Consider the following 21451-nt stretch of genomic DNA (forward strand, 5'->3'; position numbering starts at 1 on the left):
TTCATTTTTTATTAGTTATGGTTTTTGAGTTATTCAGCAGCTCTCCAGAATGCATTTTCAGCAATCTGGTAGCTAGGGTCCAAATTCCCCTAGCAACCATGCATTGATTTGAATAAGATACTGGAATATGAATAGGAGAGGGTCTTAGTAGAAAGATGAGTAATAAAAAGTAGCAATGACAATAAATGTGTAGCCTTACAGAGCTTTTGTTCTTTAGATGAGTTCAGCAACCCCCAGTTTGAAAGCTGGAAAGAATCAGAAGAAAAAAAAGCAAATAATTAAAAAAACTATAAAGAACAAATAAGGAATACCAATCGAGAAGTTGCTTAGAACTGGCCAGTGTATAAAATACTAAGAGTTAAATTAAAAGCCAATCATCCCTTTAATTCAATCAAGCTTTCTGGAGTATTAGAAAGTTACAAAAACTTTACATGACACTAGCACTGCTTTATGTATTGTTGACATTGCCAGTGATAAACTCGTGGTATTTGAATAAGGCACACCAATTTAAATAGATTTTATTTAATATCTAAAAAAAAAAAAAAGGAAACACTTATTTTCCTTCCCAGAAGAATTTCATGTTCAGATCCTTCATCTTCTCCTGATAAACTCTATCGAAGTGTTCGCTTTGGGCCACGGTGAAATGATTCTTCCAGTCCCCAGCGGTCCCTGTAATACACACAAAGATGCTGCAGTGCTAAAACACAATCTCGCTGAGTCATGTATTTACCAGTTCAGTGCAAGGGTTCTATTACTCTTGCCTTCTGAATCATACTAACAGTTAATTCAAAGGGGAACTAATGCAAAAATTATAATTAAATATAAGCTTCAGCATACTGAAATAAGAAACTTTCTAAATACAATCAATTCTGCATTGTTTCTGAAATGCACTAATAACTAATTTAGGGTTAATTACGAAAACTCGATTTTTTTTCTGGTTGGGATTTTTCGAATTTTTAGCGATTTCTTTTTTTTTTTTTATACGTTTTTATTATAAATTGGATCCTAATACTTTAAGTCTAGTAAAAAATATTTTAAGGTGGTTATTTACTAAACCTTAATTTTTTCTATTCAAGGTTTTTTAGGCAAAAACTCGAATTTTTAGAGGAAATAAAAACTCAGATTTTTTAAGATTTATTATACTGCACAGTCTGAATCCAAAAATCCGCCATCTCAAACCTGTTGAGGTCCTGTATAAGTCAACGGGAGATGTCCCTTGACAATTTGAAAATATTGTGATCTGCTCTGGGTTTCGTCCGACAATCCGAAAAATTTGTAGGACTCGGGTTTTCACACAAGTTCTTTCTCGACCAGACTTTTTCGAGTTATTTTATTGATAAATTAGATTAAAATGTGGATGGGAGTTTGGTCGAGCTTGGTGTAATAAAAATATGAGATAATTCGAGATTTAGTAAATAACATCCTTGAAGACAGATTTCTCAAGGGTTGAATAGTAAATTTGAATTTTTGAGTTTCAAAATTCGCTTTTCATTAGAATTTTCAAATTTTTTTGGGTGTCAAAATTCATACAAATTAGAATGTGAGATTTATCACACCTCAACCATGGAAACGGTCCTAATTCGAATATTCGCCACCTAAAATCTGCCGAGTTCATGTAGAAGCCAATGGCAGAGGTCCACTTAGCCGTTTGGAGATGTTAATAGCCTTTCTGACATTCGTGGGGTTTTTTCGGGAGAAAAATTCAATTTGTGCGAATCGAATACGATTCGACTTTTCAGGTCGGAACCATTCGATCTAATATTAGACATTCAATTTTTTTCTTAAATAACTGTTGTGAGTATATTTGAATTTACAAAAAATTCACATGAATTCGAAATTCGACCTTTGATAAATGGGCGTCTTAATGTTACAAATATTAAATGCACCTTAAACCCCTAACCTGCTGCAAAACTCTCCAGGCATTAGCATTTCTACACTGTTAATGTGGCATGTTTGATTTGATAAAATGCTACTAATTTATTCAAATACTCTCTTACCTTTCCGCATAAAGGTGCCTTTTGTGTGATCAATATATTCTTCTGTGCCAAGACTGTAGTTGGACATCTTGTTTTCTTTCATGGCTTCAAAAGACGAGTGTTTTACAATTGTATCGATTTTGCTATCACCTAGTTCTTTCCCAAGGAATTTACAGATTCTTAAGATGCAGCCTCGCAGATCCTGTGGAAGATCCAAAAAAATGTGAATGCATAATATGTACCCACCTGAAATCTAAGGGGCATATTTATCAAGGTATTGAAATGGTTACACCGCACACCTGGAATTTTACTCACTTTGTCTGCTTTTAGTGGTGCTGGTTATCCTTCGGCTTGACGTAGCCTTCCAATGGTAGCAGTTTCAATTATGGATCCGCACACACCAATTTTCTGCAGTTTTTCCTTTTATTTATATTCACCACCAATATCAACGTTTCGGGGGTACAACCTCCCTTCGTCAGGATATATCCTGATGAAGGGAGGTTGTACCCCCCGAAACGTTGATATTGGTGGTGAATATAAATAAAAGGAAAAACTGCAGAAAATTGGTGTGTGCGGATCCATAATTGAAACTGCATATTTATCAAGGGTCGAATTTCGAATTGAAAAAACTTCGAAATTCGAATTCAAAAAGACTAACCGAAATTAAGTCAAAGGTTTTTTTTTTGGTCGAATAGGTCCGTATCCGATTGAATAGGTCCGTATTCGGCCAAATTCGAAACGTATGAATTGAAGGAATAGCACATTCGATCGAGTTTGATTCAAATTTTTTCCTCAAAAAAAAGATTTTTTAAAGTCCACCAATTGACTCCAAATGGGTTCTAGGAGGTCCCCCATAGGCTAAAACAGCAATTCGGCAGGTTTTAGATGTCGAATGGTCGAAGTCGAATTTTTAAAGAGACAGTACATGACAGTTTTCAAATTCGAATCGAATTTGGACTATTCCCTAGTCGAAGTACACAAAAAATAGCTCAAATCCAAATTTTTTTCATTCGAAAATTCACCTCGACCTTTGATAAATCTGCCCCTAAATGTATATTATTTGTCTACTTATTGTGCCATTGTGATGTGAATGGAAGAGAATACAACTTTTACATACATAATTCAATGGGCTTACCCAGAAACCTACACCCTGTGAGAAAACACTGAAGCATATTAATATTGAAGCCCCTGTCTACTCAAGTAGTATCCTCTGTGGAGTAAATTGGATCAATTAATGACACATCATAAATAATCATAGAGGAGGCCTGTGTCCATATAAAGCCACAAGGGTGCAAGTGCCAAGTAGTGATTTCTAATAACCTTTTTATGAGCAGTGAGTGCATTACTCCTTATTATATAAGACTTCTAGTGTGTGTAGAGGGGCACTAATATGACGGTGGTGAGGATGTGGTTTGTATCCATCCCATATATCAGTGGCTGTCAAGACTTTTTTGCTTCAAGTTCTCCCTGGAAGACCAACGTTTGTTAAACCAACCCATGGTTCATACAATGATAGTGATATAGGGGAAAAAATGGCCATATCAGTCATTCATCACTAGTTCCAGGCTAGTGATGTGCAGGCCGGCCCGATAGCCGCAGGACCCGTGGGAAAATCCCGACCCACACATCACAATTCCAGTCATATCTAGGTAAGCAATTGAGTGTTTAAAGGAGAACTAAAGCCTAACTAAAGAAGTAGCTAGAAATGTTGTACATTATGTTTCGGGCTTCTGTACCAGCCCAAGGCAACCACAGCCCTTTAGCAGTAAAGATCTGTGTCTCCAAAGATGCCCCAGTAGCTCCCCATCTTCTTTTCTGCTGATTCACTGCACATGCTCTGTGCTGCTGTCACTTACTGAGCTTAGGGACCCACTCACAATATACAGTACACATAGAATAGAAGTGTCACAATATAAGACTGATTAGTAATTAATACAGATAATTACTACATGGCAGCACAGAAACCAGTGCAATTAGCATCAGAATTTAATAATCAGCCCTGTAGCATCAGCTTATATTACAGGGGAAGCTCATTTTCTGCTGGATAATTAGTGACGAGCCCTAAGCTTAGCTTCTCAACAGCCAATCAGAGCCCACTGAGCATGTGAGTGTCACAGACACTTTCCAAGATGGTGACCCCCTATGACAAGTTTGATTTCCTGGATCATTGCTGCTATTGACAAGCTCAAACTTTAGCCTCTTGCAATAAGTTCAGTATATAAAAATATGGTATTTTTAGCCATATTCATTTTTAGGGTTTACTTCTCCTTTAACTTAAAATTTCATTATAAACATCCTTCTAGCTTGGCATATAAAAAGGTATTTAGAAATGAAAATATGCATTCTACCAAAATCTCATAGATGGATTTCAGGTTAAGTCCCTCCACAACTGCTCCAGTCCCACCCACGGTGACTAGAACCATGGTTTGGAAACACCTGCCCTATTTTATTCATGCTAGTTAAACAGGGGCATGTGTGACATCACTGCAGGTCATGAAGGTTATTGCTCTATAATACACAAAAGCCATGAATATCTTGTAAATTATATCCTTATAAAAGGTGAGTTCTGATGTCATCAGTTATAAACGGTGAGTTCTGATGTCATTTCTGTCACATGACTCACTGAAACTTGTGTATTTTAATAAATAAAGTACCCCCAGTAGTACAATATGAGGATATTATAAGTTACCTCGGAGTTCCATGACCTGTATAAAAACACTCGGCCTTCGTCCTCGTGTTTTTATATGGTCATGAAACTCCTCGGTAACTTATAATATCCTTATATTTTACAAGAGGGGGTACTTTATTCACTATATAATACACAAAAGCCATGAATATCTTGTAAATGATATCCTTATAAACGGTGAGTTCTGATGTCATCAGTTATAAACGGTGAGTTCTGATGTCATTTCTGTCACAAGACTAACTAAAATGTGTGTATTATAATAAATAAAGTAGCCCCAGTTGCAAAATATGAGGATGTTTTTATATGGTCATGAAACTCCTCGGTAACTTATAATATCCTTATATTTTACAAGAGGGGGTACTTTATTCACTATATAATACACAAAAGCCATGAATATCCTGTAAATGATATCCTTATAAACGGTGACTAGTGATGTCATCAGTTATAAACGGTGAGTAGTGATGTCATTTTTGTCATATGACTCACTAAAACGTGTGTATTATAATAAGTACCCCTTGTTTGAAAATATGAGGATATTAGAAGTCACCTCGGAGTTCCATGACCTGTATAAAAATGGTCATGGAACTCCTCAGTGACTTATAATATCTTTATTCACTTAATTTACTACATCCATGAGTTGATGGATAGTTTAGAAGTCTTCAGCAGGAATGTGTGTGAAAAGTAACAGATAGGCAACAATGAAATCTCTCCATATTTAGGATGAAGCGTGTATCTGAAGGTTTTAAGTATAACAAACATCACTCCCTTTATTCTCACCTGGTGGAGTTCCTCATAAGTAATTATAAAGAAGTTGCTGTTGTCTTTCATTTGCATCCACCCTCTGACGTGCTCAAACCAAGAGTTATAAAGAACTGGTCATAGAGAACAATGTGGTTAATGAGATTGAGAAAATAAGGAAATCGCAGCAAAAAGCAACAGAAGTAAAACTATGGGTGCATCCTATTTTGTATACACAAATTAATATTTCGGCTAACCTGTGGCATTCCCTAGAATTTGGGCACAGCTAATCCCACCACTAATATTTAGGGGGTTATTTTTCAAAGTTCGAGATTCAGAGCGTTGTCAGTTTTTTTTTATACTTCGAATGAACTCACAACTCAAACGGTTTCTAATTTAAGAAAAAACTTGAATGTAAAAAATTAGAATCAGTAAATTCGAGATGAGAACCCAGAAAACTTGAATCACTCTAATCGAGTTTTTGAGCGAAATCCAAAAAAACTAGGGATGCACCGAATCGAGGATCCGGTTCGGGATTCGGCCAAATCCTTCTACTCAGCCGAACCAGATCCGAATCCTAATTTACATATGCAAATTAGTGGCGGGGAGGGAAATCGCGTGACTTTTTGTCTCAAAACAAGGAAGTCAAAAATGTTTTCCCCTTCCCACCCCTAATTTACATATGCAAATTAGGATTCGGATTTGGTTCGGTATTCGGCCAAATCTTTTGAAAAGGATTCGGGGGTTCGGCAGAATCCAAAATAGTGGATTTGGTGCATCACTAAAAAAAACATCCTGAAGGCTATTAACCTCTTCAAATGGTTCAAGGAACCTCTGCCACTGACTTCTACAGAACCTCGACAGGTTTTAGATTGTATTTTTGGATTCAAGCTATTTCCAGGTTCGGGATATAATAAATCTCGAACAATTCTATTTTTTTTTTAACCAGAAAAAAAAAGAATGCCCTCAAAAAGTCAAATTTTTCGGGTAAAATACAACTCAACCTTTGATAAGTAACCCCTTTAGTACATAGATATTAGTTGGGATCAGCAGTCAACCATAAACACACATGAAATAATATAAAACTGAGTGTGTATGGGCAGCTTTATCACTCAGAGAGCACTCTCTTCAAGAAAAGCTCTCTCCTACAGTGGAGGAGAAAAATTTCCGATTTAAACTGAAAGTTTATTAAAGGGATACTGTCGTGGGAAAACATGTTTTTTCCAAAACACATCAGTTAATAGTGCTGCTCCAGCAGAATTCTGCACTGAAATCCATTTCTCAAAAGAGCAAACAGATTTTTTTATATTCAATTTTGAAATCTGACATGGGGCTAGACATTTTGTCAGTTTCCCAGCTGCCCCAGTCATGTGACTTGTGCCTGAACTTTAGGATGGAACTACTTTCTGGCAGGCTGTTATTTCTCCTACTTAATGTAACTGAATCAGTCTCAGTGGGGCTTCGCTTTTACTACTGAGTGCTGTTCTTAGATCTACCAGGGAGCTGTTATCTTGTGTTAGGGAGCTGCTATCTGGTTACCTTCCCATTGTTCTGTTGTTAGGCTGCTGGGGGGGGAGGGAGGGGGATGATATCACTCCAACTTGCAATACAGCAGTAAAGAGTGATTCAAGTTTATCAGAGCACAAGTCACATGACTGGGCTGCAGCTGGGAAATTGACAATATGTCTAGCCCCATGTCAGATTACAAAATTGAATATAAAAAAATCTGTTTGCTCTTTAGAAAAATGGATTTCAGTTCAGAATTCTGCTGGAGCAGCACTATTAACTAATATATTTTGAAAAAAACATGTTTTCCCATGACAGTATCCCTTTAAAGTTACATGCGCTCCAGCTTTTTAGTCAAGGAGCTGCAACACTGGAATTGATAAACTGTGTTTGTGACGGACTTACTGTTCCCTTGCAAAAAGTCTTCTAAGTATTGCTCAAAACTTTCAGGGTCTTTGTAGTGACAGATTATCTTTGCAAAGTAAAAAAGTGACACGAAGATATCCTTGGGGTTCCTCATTACATAAATGATCTGAAATAGAGAAGAGAAAATAAGAAGTTGACTTTTTTGCTGCTAAAAATGTAAAGGTCGAGTGACCCGTTGACAGGCCTGATTGCTGATCCAAAGACGGAATTTGATTTGTGGCTTATGACTTGTTTCCCTTTCTTTTTTTGCCTTCTTTGGGACAATGACAAATAGTCTCAGCAGGATTTAAAGAGGAGGTTCACCTTTAAGTTAACTTTTAGTTTGTTATAGAATGGCTAATTGTAAAAAACTTTTCAATTGGTCTTCATTGTTTATTTTTTTTATAGTTTTTTAAATATTTGCCTTCTTCTGGCTCTTTCCATCTTTCATAGGGGGGTCACTGACCCCATCTAAAAAAACAAATGATCTGCAAGGCAACTCATTCATTGTTATTGCAACTTTGTGTTACTCGGATTACTATTCAGACCCCCTTATTCCAGTTCCTTATTCAAAGCAATGCTAAGGTAACCAGCCCTAGCAACCAGATTGCAAAGATTGCAAACTGTAGAGCTGCTGAGTAAAATGTTAAATAACTCAAATAACACAAATAATGAAAAGCAATTGTAAAATGTCTACAATCTACATCATACTAAAAGTTAATTTAAAGCGGAACAGCCCCTTCAAATTAGTAGCCAAGTTGGTGGCTTGTGTTATACACCAATGAATTTCAACAGCCAGTAATAAATTCAGGCTGAACCACAAGGACGTGTTCAATATTTAATCCTCACTGCTTTCATGGAGATAAACCTAGTAGGAGGTGTGATGTTAACTAATGTGCTCAAAGGCTGGTCTGGATTGGCAATCTTGAAACTCTGGCCTCTTTAAAATGCCACGGCCTGTGTGTGGATATTCAGGTCATTGGGTAAACATAAACGTGATTATTTCATAAACTGTACAGAATATTTAATTGATTGTATTTAGAAAGTTTCTTATTTCAGAGTGATGAAGCTTATATTACATTTTCATTTTCACCATAGTTCCCCTTTAATTTCCAGAGGCTAGGTCCAGACAAACTGAAAGGCACAAGACTACTTTTGTAAGATCTCGGCTATGATTCAAGGGGAGCCCCAAGTTGTGAAAGACGCACTTGGGTTTTCTCCTGAAATGTTTGCCACAATCTCATTTAAAAAAATGGTGCTTTGGGTTTGCAGTTAGGGTTTGCAGTTAGGGTTGCACTGAACTTCACAGGTAGATCATTTAAAGGGGAGGTTCACCTTTTAGCGAACGTTTAGTATCTTATAGAATGGCCAATTCTAAGATACTTTTCAACTGGCCTTCATTGTTATTTATTACAGTTTTTTAATTATTTGTCTTTTTCTTCTGACTCTTTCCATCTTTCAAAAGGGGGTCAGTGACCCCATCTAAAAACAAATGCTCTGTAACGCTACAAATGTATTGTTATTGCTACTTTTTATAACTTTTTATAATCTTTCTATTCAGGCCTCTCCTAGTCATATCCCAGTCCCTTATACAAATCAGCACAAGGTTGCTAGAAATCCGTTATCCAAAAACAGAAAGACCGTCTCCCATAGAATCCCATTTTATCCAAATAATCCAGATTTTTAAAAATGATTTCCTTTTTCTCTGTCATAATAAAACAGTGCCTTATATTTGATCCCAACAAAGATATAATTAATCCTTATTGGAAGCAAAACCAGCCTATTGGGTTTATTTAATGTTTACATGATTTTCTAGTAGACTTAAGGTATGAAGATCCAAATTACAGAAATATCCATTATCCAGAAAATCCAAGGTCCAGAGCATTCTGGATAACAGGTCCCATACCTATACTAAAAGTTAACCTGGTAAGGTGAACAACCCCTTTAAATGCTTGCACCATTCTCTGGTTTGGGAATGAATTACCTATACACTAAGCCTGAGACCAGTCTATAAATAATGATATATTCAACAATCAGGATAGTTTGTACCAAACCCCAGTACTAAATAGTAGCCTGTCAGAAAACCCAGGATTTATTAATTTTTCAAGTATTAATAATGCAGTACCTTGGCTTTAGATGTAAAGAATGCCTTTGGAAAAATATGGAATGGTAGGTGAGACGTAAGAACCCTTGGGCTGGAAAGGTCCTTTAATTGCAGTTGGCCTTCTTTAGTTTCAATCCAAGGAGATCTCAGCCAAATTAGCACACTGTTGCACCAGGTCGGGTCCGCATCTCGGTTGATAAGACTCAGAATCTCTATCAGCCAATGTGTTCCTGTGACAGATGAGAAAGGAAAATATTTAAAAATATTTTAAAATATAAAACCCCAAGGAGAGACAGGAGACTCGCTTTGACATGTGCACAGAATAACAATTCCAACGTAAACACGTGATTCACTTTAAATGAACAGTTCAATGCAAAAATAAAAACTGGGTAAATAGATAGGCTGTGCAAAATAAATAAAGCTTCTAATATAGTTAGTTAGGCAAAAATGTAATGTATAAAGGCTGGAGTGACTGGATGCATAACATAATAGCCAGAACACTACTGAACACTACTTCTGAGCTTTCTGTATAATGGGTTTCCGGAGAATGGAGAAAGCAAATAACTCACGTACAGAGCGATGACCAAATATATGCGCAAAGTAACATTTATGTTTATATCCCAGCCTCCACAAACATAAATCAGCTATAAATACATGAAAGAGACTGTGACAGGACACACTATTCATAGGGTGACTTGGGCTAGAGTCCTGTGCGGAATCAATTTCTAAGACCCGGACCTGACCCAAACCCGCAACCCGCGACCTGAACCGCAACCCGCATATTTACCCACTTTGATCCGCTACCCGACCCGGACCCGCAACTGCCTTATCTGCAATCCAACCCGCCGACCACCATCAAACAGGAAGTGATGTTGCTGCAAACCGGAAGTGACATCATCAAAAGTGGGCAGGGACAGAAACACGTTTTGTAAAACTTTAAAAGGAGTAAAATACAGACAATATTACATAAGATAAGAAATTTAAATGACCCGCGGCTATACCCACACCTGAAAATCCTACCCTCATTCGACGGGTACCCGACCCGCTGCAGGACTCTACACTGGGCCTTTACTAACTCAAGGCTGACTCTCTCTCTCCTGAGATCTCTCATTTCAGACTCTGGACAAGTCCATTCTTCTCCCAAGAGTAGCTCTACCTCAGCCCTTTATCATTCAGGGTGGAGTAACCTGTGTCTGTACCAATAATACTTTTTCCTGCTTTTTGTCAACCATGATACGGAAGGACCTTTATAATAACAATAAATAAAGAACATGAAGTCGATGACTTGCCAGATTTGGGATAGGTCACAATGTAAACATCATCATCCAGCACTTGGAATTCATTCTCTACGTATTGAAGCAATTCTTGTGAGTATGAGCCTGGGGAAAACTTGACCCCTTTGTACAGGAAATAATCAAATGACATTTTATATCTGCAAAGAGAGAAAGAAAGGCATCAATATAAGCAATGATTTTCTCTACTCAAATATACACCTGTAGATGGAGGAAAGGATGTTTTGAGTAGCAATATAAGAGCCCCTATGTATCTGGGATAAACTTTTAGTATGATGTAGATCAGTGATCCTCAACCAGTAGCTTGTGAGTAACATGTTGCTCCCCAACCCCTTAAATGTTGCTCCCAGTGGTCTCAAAGCAGGAGCTTATTTTTGAATTCCAGGCTTGGAGGAAACATTTAGTTGCATAAAAACAGTTGTATTGCCAAAGCTTTCTGTAGGCTGCCAGTCCACATAGGGTCTACCAAATAGCCAATCACAGCCCTTCATTGGCATCCTCAGGAACTATTTTCATGCTTATGTTGCTCCCCAACTCTTCTTACATTTGAATGTGGCTCACAGGTGAAAAAGGTTGGGGATCCCTGATGTAGAGAGTGATATTCTGAGACAACTTGCAATTGGTTTTAATTTTTTCATTATTTGTGGTTTTTGAGTTATTTAGCTTTTTATTCAGCAGCTCTGCCGTTTGCATTTTCAGCAATCTGGTTGCTAGGGTCCAAATTACCCTAGCAACCATGCACTGATTGGAATAAGGTACTCAAATATGAATAGGAGAGACCTGAATAGAAAGATTACTAATATAAAGTAGCAATGACAATACATTTGAAGCCGTACAGAGCATTTATTTTTAGAGGGGGGTCAGTGACCCCCATCTGAAAGCTGGAAAGAGTCAGAAAAAAAAGGCAAATAATTTAAAAAAAAACTATAAAAAATAAATAATGAAGTCCAATTGAAAAGCTGCTTAGAATTGTCAATTCTATAACATACTAAAATTTAACTTTAAGGGGTGGTTCACCTTTAAGGTAACTTTTATTATGTTATACAACGGACAATTCTAAGCAACTTTTCAATTGGTTTTCATTATTTTTTTTTATAGTGTTATATTTTTTCTTCTGACTCTTTTCAGCTTTAAAATGGGGGTCACTGACCCCCATCTAAAAAACAAATGCTCTGTAAGGCTACAAATGTATTGTTAGTTTTTATTACTGATCCTTCTATTCAGGCCTCTCCTATTCATATTCCAGTCTCTTATTCAAATCAATGCATGGTTGCTAGGGGACTTTGGATCCTAGTTACCAGATTGCTTAAAGATGCAAATTGAAGGGCTGCTGAATAAAAAGCTAAATAACTCAAAAACCACAAATAATAAAAAATGAAAACCAATTGCAAATTGTCTCAGAATATCGCTCTCTACATCATACTAAAAGTTATCTCAAAGGCGAACAACCCCTTTAAAGGGGAACCACCCTTTTAAGAACGCTTATCCAACAGGGTTTATTTTTTTTCAGAATTCATTTTGGGAAAATAAAAATGTACCTTTACTGAAGAGTCCGATCCCCCTTATGAAGCAGAACAGAAAAAGGATCCATAGATCCAAGTGAAAGATTTTCTATAGATTGCTGAGTCAGGGGGCTGGACTTGCTGAATTGTATCAAAGTTCACCTACAGCCTATGAATGGGCAAATGGAAAGGCACTTAAAGGTTATATTGCTGCTGGTGTAAAGGACATCGCTCTGATAGTGAGATCATAGAGATAATGAATATGACTCAACTGTATAACAGCTTCTTATTTAACCCCTCCCAGGGCTCTTTCATCTTGCTGTTCCGCTTTCTGTTAATTTGTACCGGATTATAGTTCGGGAACAGGATTGGGATTACTCATTTTACTCACCAAGCCCTTCTTCTTGCAACAATGGGCACTTCAGGTGCAAGCAAATAGCAGTTGAGTCCTTGACTTACTCCCCCCCCCATTGCACCCCTGTAAACTGAATCCCAGCCTACTATTAAGGGGGTTTGTTCACCTTTAAATTAACTCTTAGTATGATGTGATATTCTGAGACCATTTGCAATTGGTTTTCATTTTTTATTATTTGTGGTTTTTGAGTTATTGTGAGCTTTTTATTCAGCAGCTCTCCAGTTTGCAATTTCAGCAATCTAGTTGCTAGGGTGTAAATTACCCAAGCAACTCAATGCATTGATTCGAATAAGAGACTGGAATGTGAATAGGAGAGGCCTGAATAGAAAGATGAGTAATAATAAGTAGCAATTACTATAAATTTGTAGCCTCACAGAGCATTTATTTTTTTAAGATGGGGTCAGTGAACCCTGTATGAAAGGTGCAAACAGTCAGAAAAAAGGCAAATAATTAAAAAAAACTATAAAAAACAAAACAAAAATGAAGGCCAGTTGAAAAGATGCTTAGAATTAGCCATTCTATAACATACTAAAAGTTTTCTTAAAGGTGAACCACCCTTTTAACTTACAGGCAGGTTAACAGGATCCTGATTACGGCTGCTACCTTTCCCCATCCCCCAATCTTGACGGGATGGGGGGGACATCACAAGGTGAAGTTATGACATCACAAGTAAGACTATGAAGTGGCTATCGGCAATTGGCAGATTGCCATATCAATCAAAGAGAATCTTCATTTTAATCTGGGCAAACCCTATTCATGCTAAAACTTTCCATGGAGTGGATGAGATAAGACTGTAAACTCCACTGGGGAAGGGACTAATGGGAATGATACATAATAATACAACATGGAATAAGATTTATAAACAGCTGGCCAGCTTTAATTGATAATATTTAGGTCAGATTAGGGGGCACATTTATTAAGGGTTGAATATCGAGGGTTAATAAACCTACGATCAAAAAACCTTAGAAAACTGGAAGGTCCCCATAGGCTAACATTGTAGCTCGCTAGGTTTAAAGTGGCGAAGTAGGTAGTAGAAGTTTCTTTTAAAAAGACAGTACTTCAACTTTCGAATGGTCAAATAGTCGAACGATTTTTATTTCGAATCAAAGTCGTAGTCGAAGGTCGTAGTAGCCTATTCGATTGGTCTAAGTAACCAAAAAAACTTTGAAATTTGAATATGACTATGAAGTTATACTAGATATTCGAAATTTTAAGTTTTTTTTACTTCGAATCCTTCACTCGAGCTTAGTAAATGTACCCCTAGGTCTATACCACCTCCATACAAGGGTGCATTCACATGAAGAACCCGAAGAATGGACCAGGTGCAGCAGTGCTGTTAAACTGCAACTCCCTTTATTTGTGTCAGGTTGCACTAAAGCTGGCCATGGACTCAAAGATCCACTCGTTTTGGTGACATCGCCAAACGAGCGGATCTTTCCCCGATATGCCACTAAAAGCATGGCTATATCGGGGGTAATTTGAACGTACGGCCGTATGGCCGAACAATCGAATTACGATACGTCAAGGGGAATCGATCAGGAAGACCCGTCGGAAGCCTCCATACACGGGCAGATCAGATGTCAAATTGGTCCAAATGACCGATATCAGCAGCTTTATCTGCACGTGTATGGCCACCTTAATCTCTATAGAGGAAACTTTGGGCAATTTAGAGATCAGTTTGTCATACTGTCAGTGATTTAAATTTTTTGCAAATTCGACTTCATTAGCAAAACTGTAATAACACATAAAAATATAGCCCTAAAACTCCCAGAAATGTGCTTAAACTTTCCATAACCGGACAAATTTTATAAAATGAACATGATATTTAGGGGTGTGGCCACAAAATGGACGTGGTCAAAACATTTGCATTTCATACGTCTTTTGGTCTTTCTTTCTATTTTTCACATGTTGCGATAGATAACATCTCTCTGACCTTATACAAACCACTGAGTTTCACTGAACTCGTATCTAAATACAAACTGAAACTAGTTCGGATGAGTTTAAAGGGATTCTGTCATGATTTTTATGATGTCGTTTTTATTTCTAAATTACAGTTTACACTGCAAATAATTCACTCTACAATATAAAATGTCATTCCTGAACCAGCAAGTGTATTTTTTAGTTGTAATATTGGTGTGTAAGTGCATCTCAGGTCATTTTGCCTGGTCATGTGCTTTTTGAAAGAGCCAGCACTTTAGGATGGAACTGCTTTCTGGCAGGCTGTTGTTTCTCCTACTCAATGTAACTGAATGTGTCTCAGTGGGACCTGGATTTTACTATTGAGTGCTGTTCTTAGATCTAAGCTGGCCATAGACGCAAAGATCTGATCGTACGAATCAAGGATTCGTACGATTTTTGGACCGTGTGTGGAGAATCCCGAAATTTTTCGTCCGGCGGATATCGGTCCTTTGGTCGATCAGACAGGTTAAAAGATTTCTGTCGGCTGCGGGTAATCTCTCTGCATGTGTTGCCCAGACATAACTTTCGTACGATTGCTGTCAGGGGCAGAACATCGGTTGTTCTGTTCTTTTACTACTTTATTTAATCAGAATGGTTAGTGGCAGGTCGGGAGATGGGGAAGTCTGATCACGATCGGATCTTTGAGTCAATGGCCAGCTTTACCAGGCAGCTGTTATCTTGTGTTAGGGAGATGCTATCTGGTTACCTTCCCATTGTTCTGTTGTTAGGCTGCTGGGGGGGGGGGAGAAGGTGATATCACTCCAACTTGCAGTACAGCAGTAAAGAGTGACTGATGTTTATCAGAGCACAAGTCACATGACTGGGGGCAGCTGGGAAATTGACAATATGTCTAGCCCCATGTCAGATTTCAAAATTAAATATAAAAAAATCTGTTTGCTCTTTTGAGAAATGGATTTCAGTGCAGAATTAACTGATGTGTTTTGAAAAAAAAAAGCATTTTTTCCCATGACAGTATCCCTTTAAGAAAAAACCTTCAACATTTGTTTCTAGAACATAAGCGCAAGAAATTATTCAAAAAGTGTAGCTGAACATTCCTAAACTTTCTATAGGCAGCTGTTGGTGGACTACAACTCCCAGGATCCCCCATGAATATATCTTACGAGAAAGCATTGGGGGTGCCCGGCTGTTAGACGAACAGATATACCGTGCGTAACAAGGACAATACACTGTTTAACTGCGGTGAGGCGTCTTCTAATAAACACTGTAACTCAGTGCGCCGACACTTCTCAGCCCGAACTTTCTCACCGTTTTCAATGGAAGCGGCGCATAGTGATGACGCGAGGATAGGCGTGTCCAGCGAAGTTATATAAACAGAGACTGCGCATGCCCAGATCTTTTTACTCTTGCAGCGGCACGGTACGTGAGTCGAGGTAACGTGAGCTAGTGGGTGGTTTGCTGGGTATATGATCTTGTAGAGATTTTTCTAGCGCTAGTTATTGTAAGGCTGGCGGCTCGTGTTGGATTCTGCCATTTCTACGCAGCAACGCTGCTGGCGGGCTCTGGGCTTGAGCTTCAGTCTCATGGTCACTAAGGCGCGGAGTGATCTCGTGTAAAAGCGCGGCCTGTGCTCTTGTCAGTAATATAGTCCCGGCGCCTGTCGCGTTTATAGTCCGCGAGGCTCTTACATTCTTTGCAAGGGGCAACTACAGCCGAAGATTTATATTTTATCTTTAATGTCACTAGTTTATTCCTATTGTCAATATTACCAAGTTCTTATTTTCTAATTCGGTCATCAGATCAGTTGTTTTTATGACGCCACCGTGATGTCACATGTCATGGTTACAAGGGTGGGTCACCTTGAAAGGAGAACTAAAACTTAACTAGTAACTAGAAATGTTGTACATTATGTTTTGTGCTTCTGTACCAGCCCAAGGCAACCACAGCCCTTTAGCAGTAAAGATCTGTGTCTCCAAAGATGCCCCAGTAGCTCCCCATCTTCTTTTCTGCTGATTCACTGCACATGCTCTGTGCTGCTGTCACTTACTGAGCTTAGGGACCCACTCACAATATACAGTACACATAGAATAGAAATGTCACAATATAAGACTGATTAGTAATTAGTATAGATAATTACTACATGGCAGCACAGAAACCAGTGCAATTAGCATCAGAATTTAATAATCAGCAAACCTGTAGCATCAGCTTATATTACAGGGGAAGCTAATTTTCTGCTGGATAATTAGTGACGAGCCCTAAGCTTAGCTTCTCAACAGCCAATCAGAGCCCACTGAGCATGTGAGTGTCACAGACACTTTCCAAGATGGTGACCCCCTGTGACAAGTTTGAAGTCCTGGATCATTGCTGCTATTGACAAGCTGAAACTTTAGCCTCTTGCAATAAGTTCACTATATAAAATATGACCTTTTTAGCCACATTCATTTTTAGGGATTAGTTCTCTTTTGAGTTAACTGTTAGTATGTTATAACATGGTCAATTCTGAGCAGCTTTTCAGTTGGTCTACATTATTTTTTTTATAATTTTTGAACTATTTGCTTTCTGATTCTTTACTGTTTAGCGATGGGGTGTAGTGATGTGCGGGCCAGGCCGAAACCCGTGGGTCAGGTGGATTCAGGCAACTCCTGCACAAAATCTTCAGTGCGGGTGGAGCTCTTCTCCTGCTCTACCCGCTCGCCAACTAGTACTGCCGGCTTCTGGCCTCGGGATTTATAGACTTCCGCCTGCCCCTTTTGTGATATCACGGAGGGGTGGGCACAGTTCTAAAAAAGAGGGCGGGTTAGGGTCGAGAAATTCTTGATCCACACATCGCTAATGGGGTGGCGTCACCAACCATCTAGAAAACAAATGCTCGGTAAGGCTGCAGATTTGTTAGATACTTTTTATTCCTCCTCTTTCTGTTTAGGGCTCTCCCAATCATATTCCAGTCTATTTAAATCAATGCATGGTTGCTAGGGTGATTTGGACCATAGAAACTAGATTGTTGAAATTACAAGCTGGAGAGCGGCTGAATAAAAAGCTAAAAACACAAATGAAATACAAATACAACTTGTCTCAGAATATCACTCTCTACATCATACTAAAAGGTAACAAAAAGGTGAACCTCAGAACTCAGAGCAGAGGGTCTTGGGAAGGAGCAAAGCCAAACTTTAAATTACAGCTATGGCTCTATGATGACTTTCTTCTCTCTGATGTCATTGTCCGTTCCATGGCAGCTCATGTGTTTTATCTGTGTTTATTTTATTCTCTAAACAGGCGAATAGGCCAAGATGCCCGTTGCCAGAACTTGGGTTTGTCGAAAGACCTACGTCACTCCGCGTCGTCCCTTCGAGAAGTCTCGGTTGGACCAAGAGTTAAAGCTCATTGGTGAGGTGGCATGTCAGATATTGAGCTCCTGTACTTTATATACACTGCGTGAGCCTGTGACATTATAAACTTCTTTCTCTGATAGGTGAATATGGTCTGCGTAACAAGCGCGAAGTGTGGAGGGTGAAATTCACTCTTGCCAAGATCCGTAAGGCTGCCAGAGAGCTGCTAACTTTGGATGAGAAGGACCCCAAGCGTCTGTTTGAGGGTATGCCGGATATTAACTCTTAAATGCCCAGTGAAGGAATTGTGTAGTGCAATGTCTGAGGACACTGCTTTCTAGCTTCATAGATTGTCACACTTAAAGGAGAACTAAACCCTAAACATGAATATGGCTAAAAATGCCATCTTTTATATATTGAACTTATTGCACGAGGCTAAAGTTCCAGCTTGTCAATAGCAGCAATGATCCAGGACTTCAAACTTGTCACAGGGGGTCACCATCTTGGAAAGTGTCTGTGACACTCACATGCTCAGTGGGCTCTGATTGGCTGTTGAGAAGCTAAGCTTAGGGCTCGTCACTAATTATCCAGCAGAAAATGAGCTTCCCCTGTAATATAAGCTGATGCTACAGGTTTGCTGATTATTAAATTCTGATGCTAATTGCACTGGTTTCTGTGCTGCCATGTAGTAATTATCTGTATTAATTACTAATCAGCCTTATATTGTGACATTTCTATTCTATGTGTACTGTATATTGTGAGTGTGTCCCTAAGCTCAGTAAGTGACAGCAGCACAGAGCATGTGCAGTGAATCAGCAGAAAAGAAGAGTGGTCAAACTGCATATTTAAAGCGCTGTAGGCAAGTAAGAGACAAATCTCTGTCTGAACATGATTTCCTTTAAGGGCACACTTATAGTTGGATGAGTTATTGCACTTGTGGCCTGTCTCCAGTGTAAGTTGCCATATTAGTGGTAGTGCAATGAGATTTGTGATGAATAACAATGACTTGTTTGTGTGTCTATAAAGGTAATGCCCTGCTCAGGAGACTGGTGCGTATTGGAGTGCTGGATGAGGGGAAGATGAAGCTCGATTACATCTTGGGCTTGAAAATTGAAGATTTCTTGGAACGTCGTTTGCAAACACAGGTCTTTAAACTGGGCCTGGCCAAGTCCATCCATCATGCCCGTGTGCTGATCAGACAGCGGCACATCCGGTGAGTCTCATCTTGCTTTATATACGTTGCTCCTATTGGTCTGTTAAAAGCTATTTCTGCTTTACTGCTCAAATGTTTCATTTTGACTCCAATGGCCTTTAAAGGGGTTCCAAACACTTTTTCAGTTCAATTGTTATTGTTCTCCAGAAATAAACGTTTTTCAATTGCTTTCCATTTTTATTTTTTTTTAGTTTTTCCAAAATCTAAGTAACTTTTTCACTTCAATATTAGAAAAACGGTCACACATAGAAAATAGAAAGTAATTGGGAAAAAGTCTTTATTTCTGGTGAACTGTCTGAAACCAACTGAACTGAAAAGTGTTGGAAGGTGAACAATCCCTTTAATTACACATTATGATTCATGCCACTACTACGTCCTCACACCATTAATAAGTGTTAGTATTTGCAATACTTTCTGGAAAGAAGACTTCACCTACAGTGTTAGTTTATGGTGGTAGAACCTGACATTCACCCTGGATATAAATGTGAGCCCTGTTGCTCCTCTATTAAAGCTGTACTTTTGGTGTCTTGCCTAGCACATGGAACATATATTCAGAAAGTGCTGCTCTGCACATGGACACGTGACTGCTAGGTGCTAATTGATTCCCCTGATGCTCATTTGGGACTCCATCCTCAGCTCCCTCGGGTCTGCTGTGCAGTTATGGGAGTTATAATTCAGCAAGGTCACTTTGGCTCTGCCCATACACCTTGTGAAGGGTCTGCGTTTCTCTACAGAGCACAGTGTACACTGTCAAGAATATCCACGTTAATAGTCAGATAGCTCAGGTAATTGGTACATTCTGCTTGTGGGGAGCAAGTCCTTCCGTTTTTCCTCTGTAAAAGGACAGTTCACCTTTAAAGGGCATGTAAAGTCTAAAATAGAATAAGGCTAGAAATGCTGTATTTTGTATACTAAATATAAACATGAACTTACTGCACCACAAGCCTAATCAAACAAATAATTTATGCTTTCAAAGTTGGCTACAGGGGGTCACCATCTTGTAACTTTGTTAAACATCTTTGCAAGACTAAGACTGTGCACATGCTCAGTGTGGTCTGGGCTGCTTAGGGATCGTCATAAACAAAGCTGCTTGAGTTCTGCATGGCTGGGAAGTAAGGCGGGGGCTCCCCCTGCTGTTCATAAGTATGATTGTTTCCCTGCTCAGCAGTTAGGGACCGTCTGACAATTCCTATCCACAGCAGTAAATGAAGGGAGAATTTCACTGCATACAGTCAGGTTTCTTATAAAAACGGTACACATTTTTTAATTAAAGTATATTGGAGATAGGTTTCTTTTTCATTAAAGAAAGTAAAAATGGGGTTTTATTTTTTTGCCTTTACATGCCCTTTAAGTTAACTTTTAGTATGTTCTAGAATGGCCAATTCTAAGCAACTTTTCAATTGGTCTTAATTATTTTCTATAGTTTTTAAATTATTTCCCTTCTGACTCCAGCTTTTATATGGGATGTCACTGACCCCATGTAAATGAACAAATGCTCTGTAAGGCTACAATGTTTTTTATTCCTTATCTTTCTATTCAGACCTATTCATAGAGATCATTAGAGATCACCACAGTCCACTAGAGTGAAATTCCGCCACTCTCCATTCATTTCTATGGGATTTTGAAAGACATATTTATCAAAGGATGAACTTTCATCCATTGATAAATAGTCTTTTAAAAATCCCATAGAAATGAATGGAGAGTGGCGGAATTTCACTCTAGTGGACTGTGGTGATCTCTTACTTCACTCTTTGATAAATATGCCCCAATGTATTTGGCATGTGAAGCCAGTGAACTATATAAACAAGTAAATGATCTTCCAGCGTCTATTAACTCTTACCCCACTTTATAAGGTATTTGTCCTCTGACCTTTGCTGTCCCTTAGTGTCCGCAAGCAGGTGGTGAACATCCCATCATTCATTGTGCGTCTGGATTCTCAGAAACACATTGATTTCTCCCTGCGCTCACCTTATGGCGGGGGACGTCCCGGCCGAGTGAAGAGAAAGAACGCCAAGAAGGGACAAGGCGGTACTGGAGGCGGAGATGAGGAGGAGGAAGATTAAGCCTTAAATAAACGGAACTTCCCTTTGCCATCATGGAAGAGATTATTTCTAAAAAATAAATTATTTGGGAAGACATGTTTGACTTGTTTTTCTTTCTACCCCTGCTCACTCTTCCAACATGTAGCCTGGCACTCAATATTTCTCTGTGACAAAGCCCTGAGGGTTTTATCTGATTTGTTTGAGGAGAAAATCCCAACTGAAAAAGTTTATAAACTCACCAGTAATACGTGGGGTCTGGCTGCTCATGCCCCAGACCTACAGCTCGAGGTGGACGTATCCAACCAAAAGAGAAAACGGTAAGCACTCGC

At 38.7% G+C, this 21451-nt stretch overlaps 2 protein-coding genes across 6 annotated transcripts; one reads left to right on the forward strand and one right to left on the reverse strand.

The window, feature by feature from the left end:
• Positions 1-493: 493 nt before the first annotated feature.
• sult2a1.L (sulfotransferase family 2A member 1 L homeolog) lies at positions 494-16143 on the reverse strand. Of its 4 annotated transcripts, NM_001095430.1 has the most exon segments (8): positions 507-669; positions 1998-2178; positions 5440-5534; positions 7312-7438; positions 9437-9645; positions 10705-10847; positions 12246-12378; positions 15705-15845. In NM_001095430.1, coding segments are annotated over 6 exon segments (864 nt in total). In that variant the 5' UTR covers positions 10841-10847; positions 12246-12378; positions 15705-15845; the 3' UTR covers positions 507-553.
• rps9.L (ribosomal protein S9 L homeolog) lies at positions 15930-21218 on the forward strand. Of its 2 annotated transcripts, none has more exons than XM_018226424.2 (5): positions 15930-15960; positions 17815-17925; positions 18011-18133; positions 18894-19080; positions 20966-21218. In XM_018226424.2, the coding sequence occupies exons 2-5, from the start codon at positions 17829-17831 to the stop codon at positions 21141-21143; spliced, it is 585 nt and encodes a 194-aa protein (XP_018081913.1). In that variant the 5' UTR covers positions 15930-15960; positions 17815-17828; the 3' UTR covers positions 21144-21218. The 2 variants fall into 2 exon arrangements, with proteins under 2 accessions (XP_018081913.1, XP_018081912.1); XM_018226423.2 differs by having other exon boundaries at positions 15942-15974.
• Positions 21219-21451: the final 233 nt, after the last annotated feature.

The sequence above is a fragment of the Xenopus laevis genome, chromosome 7L, assembly GCF_017654675.1.
Source record: "Xenopus laevis strain J_2021 chromosome 7L, Xenopus_laevis_v10.1, whole genome shotgun sequence".
In the NCBI taxonomy this organism is placed as follows: domain Eukaryota; kingdom Metazoa; phylum Chordata; class Amphibia; order Anura; family Pipidae; genus Xenopus; species Xenopus laevis.